The sequence below is a fragment of the Pholis gunnellus genome (genome assembly GCF_910591455.1).
Source record: "Pholis gunnellus genome assembly, chromosome: 17".
In the NCBI taxonomy this organism is placed as follows: Eukaryota; Metazoa; Chordata; class Actinopteri; order Perciformes; family Pholidae; genus Pholis; species Pholis gunnellus.
In genome coordinates this window covers 6,319,061-6,328,982 of record NC_136544.1, presented here as the reverse complement: position 1 = coordinate 6,328,982, position 9,922 = coordinate 6,319,061, and the positions used below count along the sequence as shown (strand labels likewise).

The 9,922-nt window shown below is 44.1% G+C and overlaps 1 protein-coding gene across 1 annotated transcript; it reads right to left on the bottom strand.

The window, feature by feature from the left end:
- Positions 1-1,019: 1,019 nt before the first annotated feature.
- On the bottom strand, positions 1,020-3,883 carry kcnj4 (potassium inwardly rectifying channel subfamily J member 4; the record flags this gene model as incomplete). The annotated part of the gene is made up of 2 exons (XM_079178364.1): positions 1,020-2,643; positions 3,861-3,883. The coding sequence occupies 2 exons, from the start codon at positions 3,881-3,883 to the stop codon at positions 1,020-1,022; spliced, it is 1,647 nt and encodes a 548-aa protein (XP_079034490.1).
- Positions 3,884-9,922: the final 6,039 nt, after the last annotated feature.

The window sequence follows — 9,922 nt, the reverse complement described above, 5'->3', positions numbered from 1 at the left end:
TGATCACTGGCTGCAGCCTCCGCAAGAAACAAACCAAGAAAAAAGTTATCCACTAAGTGAACAAAGGATTTACTTTTCTTTACATTGATACATACTAGTAGAGTAAAATTAGTTATACTCTTCTTAAGATCTTTGAACGAACAAAAGACTTTGTTTCAGAAGAAAAAAAAGTTTTTTACATACAATTTTAAATGCAGTGCTGTCTTCCTAAATCGCAATAAATCAAAAAAATATTCTCATAAGTAGTCAATCAAATTCAGAAAAATACTCCTCCTGCTACTCTCAGTGATTGCATTTAGAATGATGTTGGGAGTGTACTGCACAGCAAAATCAACAATAGTTTCTCACTAAATAAAGGGAGGATTTGTTTTATGAAAATATTTAACAAAACAGGTCTCACAAATGTGCAAAAAGTTGACTTTGCAGGGAACTACTGCAGGCATCAACAAAATGGAGATTATCAAGCATTAATTGAAACAGTTCATCTTAAAAATTTACCATTTAAGTCTTGAGCTCATTCCTCTTTGAAAAGGAAGAGAATCACCTGCAAACTGCTGTTGCTTTCATCAAATCTCTTGTTTACATTCACAAAAAAATGAAATTCTTAAATGAAGTAGAAATCTCTAACTGTGCCAATGTACAAACAGTCCAAAACACGACTTAAGTTTCTTTTACTGCCATTGTGCTTTCCTTTGGTTATGAAATCTTGTAAAAGCCCGTCAGATCCTTTGTCCTCCTGCAGAATCAGTCTGGTTGATCATTATGGCTCTTCAAGGAGCGCAATTGCATGTGCCCAAAGTTAATTAGCAATGTGTGCTCTGTTTCGTCATTTCTAATCTCATTGAGGAGAAAAAACAATCAAATATAAATGTGAAACAACACAGACAAGGCAAAAGGGGTTTTCATTTCGGAACACGCAATAACAAATTTCACCAAGCATACCCTACTCAGGTCCAACTCACTGTAGAAGTAGTTGAAAGGATTTGTGGGTGAAATATAAGAGGGACACAAGACGATCTTTAGATGTCTTGCTCACTCTTATAGGACACTGGATCAAGAGGGATGGCAGTCTGTAGGATGTCAAACTCCATCTGGTTGTTGTCCATGTCCAGAACACACATGACGCTGTGACTGCCTGATGTCATGGTCGCTGTTTCTTGGAACATATTTTGGAAGTCTACAGACACTGATGTCCTACTCTCCTCCGCCTTCTCCTTCCCCACAATCTGGGAGTCGAAGATGTCATCCTCGTCCTCCCCGCAGCTCAGCGCCACCTCGTTCTCATAACAAAAGGCGCTCAGCGATCTGGGAATCAAGTCTTGGGTGGATCTGTAGACCGGGACGGGAGAAGCGGCAGAAGAGGCCCGGCTGGCGACCTGGTCGAGCTCTTTGGCGCTGAGGTGGGGCGTTGACGGCACTTCGTAGGTCTTGTGGAAGCGGGCGTAGTCTATCTTGTATCGGTCCTGGTCCTCAAAGATCACAGACTCAAACCTGTGACCCCAGAAGACCTCTCTGGCAAGGTAGGAGCTACGGAACTGGGTGGTCATGGCCGTGGCCTCCACCATCCCCTCCAAGATCACGACAATCTCAAAGTCATCTGCGTCCAGATCAGCTCGGCTTAAAGTGTACAAGGGGCTGTCTTTATTTATCTCGTGGATTATAACCAGCGGGGATACTAGAAACAGTCTGTCCGTGCCCTCATCGTAGCCCACATTGAGGTCCATCTGCTCCAAGGGGATGAACTCTCCCTCAGCTGTGACGTAAGAACGTATGAGCTGGGCACGGACATGAGCCTCCACGATGTGGCTCTTCCGCAGGTTGCCTACCCTCCACATGAGGCACAGCTTGCCATCGCGCAGGGCGATGACCGCATTCTTGGAGAACACAAGGGTCTGGTTCCTCTTCTTGGGCCGCGCCATCTTGGCCATGATGGTGCCAATCATGAACGAGTCAATGATGCAGCCCACAATGGACTGGACCACCACTGTTATCACAGCGAGAGGACACTCCTCGGTAACGCAGCGCCAGCCGTAACCAATGGTGGTCTGGGTCTCCATGGAGAACAGGAGCGCCCCGACAAAGCCGTGGACATGGAGTATGCAGGGCATCCTTTGTGTCGGCCCTCCAGATGTGTGTCCAGAGGTGGGCCCGTGCAGCCCCGCCACCGCCAGCCCGTCGCCCTTTCCAGGCGGTTGTTGGTCAAAGTCCCCATGCACCAGGGAGACGCTGTAGAAGATGATGCCGAAGAAAAGCCACGAGACCAGGAAGCTGGCGCAGAACATAAGCAGCAGGTATCTCCAGCGGATGTCCACGCAGGTGGTGAAGATGTCAGCTAGGTAGCGCTGCCTCTTTTCATCCATGTTGGTGAACAGAACATTACATTGTCCATTCTTCTTTACAAACCGGCTCCGTACTTGGCTGGAGCCCCTTGTCAGAATCTTCCCGTTGTAGTTGTTCATCCCTGCTTGTCCCCTTGTGCTGGGCACGCTAGCAGAGGCTCCCGACCTCCTCCTACTGTCTTCTGTCTCTGCGTGGCTGTGCGAGTGCAGTCGTTTGTTGAGGGAACTGTGGCCGTTATGGAGTCCTGAGCTGGAGATCTTCTGGCGTGCCTCCTCCGGTAAAACGTCTGACACAATGTCGTACCTGTCAGGCCAACAGAGAGGAAAGTTAGTATCTGTATCATTCAAATTGTAGTGTGCACAAAATGTGGGAACAATTTATAGCCAGTAATCTCACTGATCCCTGTGTACTTGTGTACCATTTAAAGCACACAAAGACACAATGCACCCTCTCATAGACAGCGACAAGAAGATAATACCTGACTCATCAGGGATACAAGGGTATCCTATAGGAAACTGCCCCACAGTTTAGGGGGAAACTCCTCAATGAACACAGTCATAAAAGATATATTTAATTCCCAATCTCCCAATCTACTCAAATTGACCAAACTCCCGGTCACCTGAGTGTATCGATCAACCTAACCTGTCTCGCTCCTTTACATGGAGGATTACCATGCAGCGGGGAAGGTGAGTTCAGTTTAGCTACGTGAGAAGGATTGCCGGTCATCACAGATTACAGGATTATATCTGAGTCAGTGTCAGTCAGACAACCCGTTTTGAGATGAGCCAACATATATGTTACCTGTTATATATAGATGAATGTCAACGCCATATTTTAATCATTCAAGAACTCACTTATCAGAAGAGATCAGATGTTTGAAGATGTTTGAGAGTTTTTGTCTTGCATACATTTTCTTCATGAAGTCAATCTTTATTGTTCCTTGAAGGGAAATTTGACGTGGGCTTCAAAACACCACACAAAGAAAGAAGACAATAAGACAGTTGGAACAACTGCACAAAACCGTAAGACAAAAGGAAACCCAAACTATGAGACATCCAAACCCTGACAAGAGAAATTAAAATACTATGTTAATGTGGCAGGCTAATAATGTGCATACTATTCAATATTCAGTGTATTGATGACCATCAATGCAACAACCTTCAGTCTTCTTGTTGTCTTATCAGGCGATCTGTTGCAGCTGCCTGAAGGCAGGAGCTGGTCAGGACAGTGTAGGACGGCCTTGGCCTTTCTAAGGATGTGCTTGCTGTAAATATCCCTGAGCCGGGCCTGACTCACCCCGACTAGATCACCAAATTAGCAAGCCCATTCTTACCGGCTGTGAAGTGGCACTTTGCCACCCTTATGTCTCATTACTTTGTGATTTGGGACAGATGTTAAACTGACTTCAGTGATCTAGGTGGCAAAGCAACGGGAACAGAGGAAAGCTGAAATTCAAGAGCAGATTCAGGCCTTCATAAAAACTCACAAGGACTTAATAAAAAGAAGAATGAATCGTTCACCTGTTGAACCTACTTGTTCCCATGGCACCAGTGGTCTCTGGTACGGGTCCTGGTGGGGAAGCCAGACTCTGTCCTGCTCCCAAAAAAGTCAGGTCACCACCATGGAGGTGATGCTTTTACCACTGAGAAGACCACTGCAGGAGAGAGAGACAGGGAGTAACAGAATCAGTGCCCATCGGTTCATGTAAAATCACCATTATCTAATTAAATGGGGGTTTAACTCGTGAAGGTACAGAAAGCTTTTGACTTAGGAAGGCACACTTTAATAACTGCAAAACATTACCTTCTTTAACTTTTATGAAAACCTAACCTTACACGGTTTCATCTCTTTTTATATAATGTGAGTCTGTGTTTCTAGTCTGCTTTATGTGAGCTAAAGATGATTTGATTCTGCAGAGTGTCATGAGGAACAGCGACCGCACTCTTGAGAACAGAGTTGTAATGTCGTGTGTGGGTGTAAGTGGCGGTTTTGAATTTCACCTCCATGATGGACACATCTGGCATTCATAATTATAGACAAACCAAAGTGTTTATTTTGGTTACATCGTAGGGAAACATCTCAAGCAGTCTATTATGCTTAAACGACAAGATGAAGCATATATGTGCACTTCTCTAACACTCACGCACACAGAAACCAGTAAACAATACACTCTACTGGGAAAGGATTTATTGAAATGCTCTTGTTGGCAGCTTTGTTTCTTTCTCTACACCTTAAAACAATCTAGTATAGAGATTCAGAGTCAAAATGAGCATCACATTCAAACTCATTTAGATGCTGTTCACATGGGATTTTATTTCCTGTAAATCTGGGATATTAGTATGATATTTTAATCACGTGAGCTTCTTTATGTAAAGACAGCTTTCGATAAAATCCATGAGTTCACTTGTGATTGAGAGCCATCAAACGTTCCCAGATTTGAGCAAACCTTTTGTTCGTCAACAAGGTTCACCGGAACTCAAAGCCACAGATGGACTTATGGTTTTAATTGAACTGATCTACGATATAGTCTTACTTAAAAAGCATTACAAAAAAAACATTACAACCGTATGTAAGTCAGGTTCTTAGTGATTTCGTAGGCCCAAAAACCTAGAAATGTGTTCAGATATCATTTGATCCCTGTATAAACAACAAAAACTGCTTTTCTGTGACAAAGTAGAAACTCCAGGAAGACCTTAAATCTCAAACCACATCAGCACAAGTCTTTGTTTTCTTATTACAAAAACTGTCTGTCCAGAAATACAAAGAACATCCTGTCACATAATCGTTCCTTTATGAAACCTGTGCTGTAAAGCAGATAGTAAATCCAAGCTGAAGCCTGCAGTGGTAGCTGTTTGTTTTGTTCTTCATGTATTAAATGCATGTTTAAGGGAACGAATAAGCTCAATGTAAAATGACTGAACATCATGAAGAGAGGAGGCTCTGTATCTTTATTTTTCTGCAATGACATCCATATCTGTATTTATACGTGTATATGAGGATTGTGTTGTCATGTTTGGTTTTTGGTCTGTCTCCTGATGCAGCTGTGAAATAATATCCCCCGCCTCCAAGCTGGATCTACTAAAGGAAAATGCGACCAGCTCCCCATCCATCATCAGTGGTGTCTCCCTCTCAGTGCAAAGACTGTATAACCTGTAATGAGGCCGGGAGAGGCAGAGCGCAAGGTATACGAGACACACACACACAATACAAAACCAGTTAATGGTCACCATGCAGGTAAAACTGGGACTTTCAGTGAAACCGGTTTCCATAGGAACACGTCTCCTGTGGCATTTGGGGGACGGAGAGAGCATGTGGAGAGAGTCACCAGAGGCATTGTGGCGAAAGGGGGGCGAGTATAGAGTATTAAGTGCTCTTATAACATGAGTCAGAGAGGGAGGGAGGGAGGGAGGGGGTGAGAGAAAGTGCAGCAATGCAACGTCTACGTTGAACTTTAAGTAGATTCTAAATGAGGACCAAGAGGTGACTCTTAGTGGAGACTTTTTTTTATGCATATTACTGAGTGATAATGAAGGTGACCTGTGGTCAAAGACTTGGGTCAAAAAAGCATTCCCGAAAAGCTTTCATGTTTTGCTCTATCCTATTTATCTTCCTAATGATTTGACCAAGGACACCGAGGGCAAGAGGAGTTCATTCATTACAGAAAGAACTGCATCGTTTTGTACACAGTTTACATCTGTGTAATCATTACTGTTGATTGTAAATCTAGTTGAGATTTGTGATCCTTGTTGTCTTGGGGTTGGGGATATAGAAAGCGGTAGAAATGACTAGAAGGATAAAGTATGTTGAGATGTAGCAAATGTACAGGATTGTGTCTTGATGTGATTGGTGGAGTGTTGAGTGACTCGCTTCTTCTCGAGTGTTAGTTGAACAAAAAATATTTCTTTCACATTTTCTGTTATTTTATAAACTAAGAAATGTTTCTATTGATTGAAGAAGTAATCGTCAGTTGCAGCCCTGTTTCTCCTGCCTTTGCAACCACACTGTATATTCATCAGTGTTTACACTTGTGGAAGTATTTCACCGTGTCTCTGCGTCACTAACTCCTCCCTAATCTCATAAATTCACAGATGAATACTCGTAATCTGTCGCGCTGGAATAAGAAAGGTGGAGTCACTTCCTGGAAATTTCATGACTGTTAATCCCAAAAGAGATGGAAGACGGAGAAAAGAAGGTTATGTGGGGGGGGGGGGGGGATTAAGATGCAGCGTCCACTTCCCTTAAAGCCTTTGGTAATCGCCCCTCATGAGACGCAGTATTACAGCTGCCACAAAGATATATTGTACTTCTAGTGTGAACACCTGCACGTTATGGTCTGGCAGATATGGCAGCTGCAGTGGAGTAACTATGCAAAGTGGTCTGAGTCATTTTTCATGATGTGCTGGTCGTAACTGGTCATAGAAAAGATCAATTTAGCCTCAATGTCTATGAAAGGTTTGTACGAAATTACCCAATGCATTCAAAGGCAATTTAGGTAACCTTAACATGTTAGCAGGTTCACTTTACTTCCTCCTTATTTTCTTTTGTAGAGCTGGCTTGTGCGATGTGAACACTAAGCGATACATAACCCTGGTTTCACCTCTGCTCGTCACGAGCCGGCCCACAGAGAAGAATGATTCCCACGCTACCAGCGCATCCCAGACAACCTCCGTGCTGGCCTCATTTCAGATTTCTCTTTTTCCCATGTTGTCCATTTTTAATCTTTGCAAAACATATTGTATTTCAGAGTGCATGTGATAGATCAGGTACAATATGTCCAACTGTAACTGATCCACTGAAAGGGAACATTTATGACACCCAAGCAAAGTTAAGGAACGTTAACATTTATTTGCATTTAATTTGAAGGTGAAGGTCTTTCTTTCTCAGGAGTGTCGGTCTGGATTTCCATCTGCAGAGCTGAATGACCTGACCCTGATTCTGAACGTTTGTTTATTGGACACACAGACAGAGAAAGGCCGCCACAATTACAGCTAATCAGCAGCAGCAGCAGAACACCGAGTCGTCCTTTTACTGTCTACTGTTGGTCAGCCAATACCTGTTACCTGCAGGTACACAGTGCTGCTGCTGGTCCATTTTTGGGGTTAAATCTATTTATTTATCTTAACAGTCCTGCTGGATGCTGTTTTCATGAGATTGTCGGAATAAAAGACACGATTGGGTCAGAGCCACGTGATTAATGCAAGATAAATCAATAACTTTCTCCTCACCCATCTTTATTCTAACTGAAAAGATCACTGTGTACCCAGGTTCCCCTGTGATAGACTTATGTCTATCTTGCTTTTTTTTTGTGAATTAAAGGTTTTGTTAAGGTTATTTGTTGTGATTTTTTTTTTTGTATTGATCCAAGTCACAAGCTGATTATTTATACTGTCTGTGTTCCCTCTCTCCCTTTACTCATTCGTGATGTCCTTTCCTTTCTCAAGGTTGCAGAAGCCGATGATAACCGACAGAATTGTCTAAAATTTGAAAACCAAGGAGAGTTCTAGGCATTCAAAAGTTGAAGTTAATCAACAGATGCACACCAATTTCTCAAGGTATGGAGCCCCCCCCCCCCCCCCCCCCCCCACACACACACACACACACAATACAGTAGTTTCCATGATGCCTGAGCTTCTGACACAGTGCTTATATATAATAACTGTTACAGAGTGTACTGTCTGAAGGTAAAACTAGAACTGCTCTTAATGTCTGTCATCTGGAGTGCAAAGTTGTGAACAATAAAAAAAAAACTTCATCCAGCAAGTTATCATTGTGCACGTCTCCTGACACTGAAATATACGAATTGAACATAAATGACACTCACCCTGCAAGTTAGTTGTTGTGTTCTGTCACTTGGTTGTAATTTGAGTCCCTTGTACTTCACTTCTCAAAAATCCCACTTTCACTGTCCAAGGCAAAAAGCTCCCACATCCTTAGATTTATGTGGTCCGTGAGATTTTCTCTCCTTTCTTCACTCTCTCTCTCTCTCTCTCTCTCTTTCCTCTTCATCGCTTGTTCATTCTTTCATCCCTGTTGCTTCCCTCGTTGAATCCGTTATTGTCCTCTGCTGCCTCCTCCGCTGACTATAATCCCGTCCGTGCCGCGCTCTCTGTGTGCTCGTGCACCCCGGGCTGAAAATGCTGTGTCAATCTCCCCTCTGGGTTTGGAAGGGAGGGAGGAAGGGAGGGATGAAGGAGGAGAGGCAAAAAAGAAGAGAAATGGATAAATGAAAGGCAAAGAGCGCAAAAGAGAGGAGACTACAGGGGGGGCTGCCACTTTGTCTGTGCGCTCGCAGCATGTGTAGGTGTTGAATATTGCCTGTAGTGCCCATGTAAGCAAGCGAGCGCTCGTTTGAGTCATGATTTCTCGGCCGACTCTCTTCGAGGAACAACAGAGATGATACAGTGACAGGTGAGAGACAAAAGGAATACGGGGGCTTGGAAATACAGCGGTCGAGTTGCCGTCGTTTGAAAACTGTGAATCACCACGCATACAATGACACGGGCCTGCTGCAAACACAATCCCGGTCACATTTACTATGGTTCAAGCAGCGCAGCAGCAGTTTTTCTGTCATTCTGTGCTGAATTGCTCTTCAACTTGAAGTGCTGCTCTGTTGCAGGAGGCTTCCTCTCACGTACTGTGGTCCTTCAATAATGGATGAAAAGAGGGAAGGTTATTCTTTGGTGACCCTTTGACTTGCGCAGTGTGAATGTGACCCGGGACTGGGGAGATCTTCTGGACGGGGAACAACGTTTGAGGGCTGTGTGTGAGCTTGAAGTGTCTTTGAGTCAACCTCGTGGTTTTCAGCTGTCAAATAGAATGAACTCATTCAACTTGATGATGGAGAAGGACTGAGTCTGTAGACTATGGCTGCATTCGCTGCTGGGCTGAGTGGTTGTCGAACATTGTATGCCTTTAGGGAGAGCAGAGAGATGACAGGAAGTGAGGGGAGTCAGAGAAATGGGAGTGACATGCATCAAGGGTACCGGGTCATATGCAGGCAGGGACAGGGGCCGTAACTCCCATAGGCTCACGTAGGTACATCTATACCTAATACTGTACCTACGTGACGGTATGGGAGTACATTTCAGCTTTTTAGCTCTGAAACTAACACATATGTCTCAGATTAACTTCTGGTGCTCTCACAGCCGTTCTGCTGGCGAATGAAGATTGACACAGTCTCACTATTCTCCATCGAGAGACCAAAAGAGACATTTTCTAGTTTGATTGAGGATTCCTTCATCCAGAATCCACATGACTATTATGAAATATGAATTGAGCAAAACAGTTTCTATGGAAACCGCCCCCATCCCCTCCGGCCCTCACCCACAGCTCCCCTTTTGCCCCCTCATTGCTCCCTCCCTCGTGCACTCCTTCCTTCCCTTCCTAAATTATAGGGCACCTCTTTTCAAAAATCTCTCCCTCTAAATAGGGATGTGGGTGTGCATGTGCCCATATGAGAAATTCACAGAGGAGGAACGAGGGGGCGGACGGACACACGGCACTGTGAGGCAAACAGAAAGCATACGGACGGAGGGAGCTTCTGATGGTAACACCATGAAGGAAATTACTCTTGTGAAAGAAG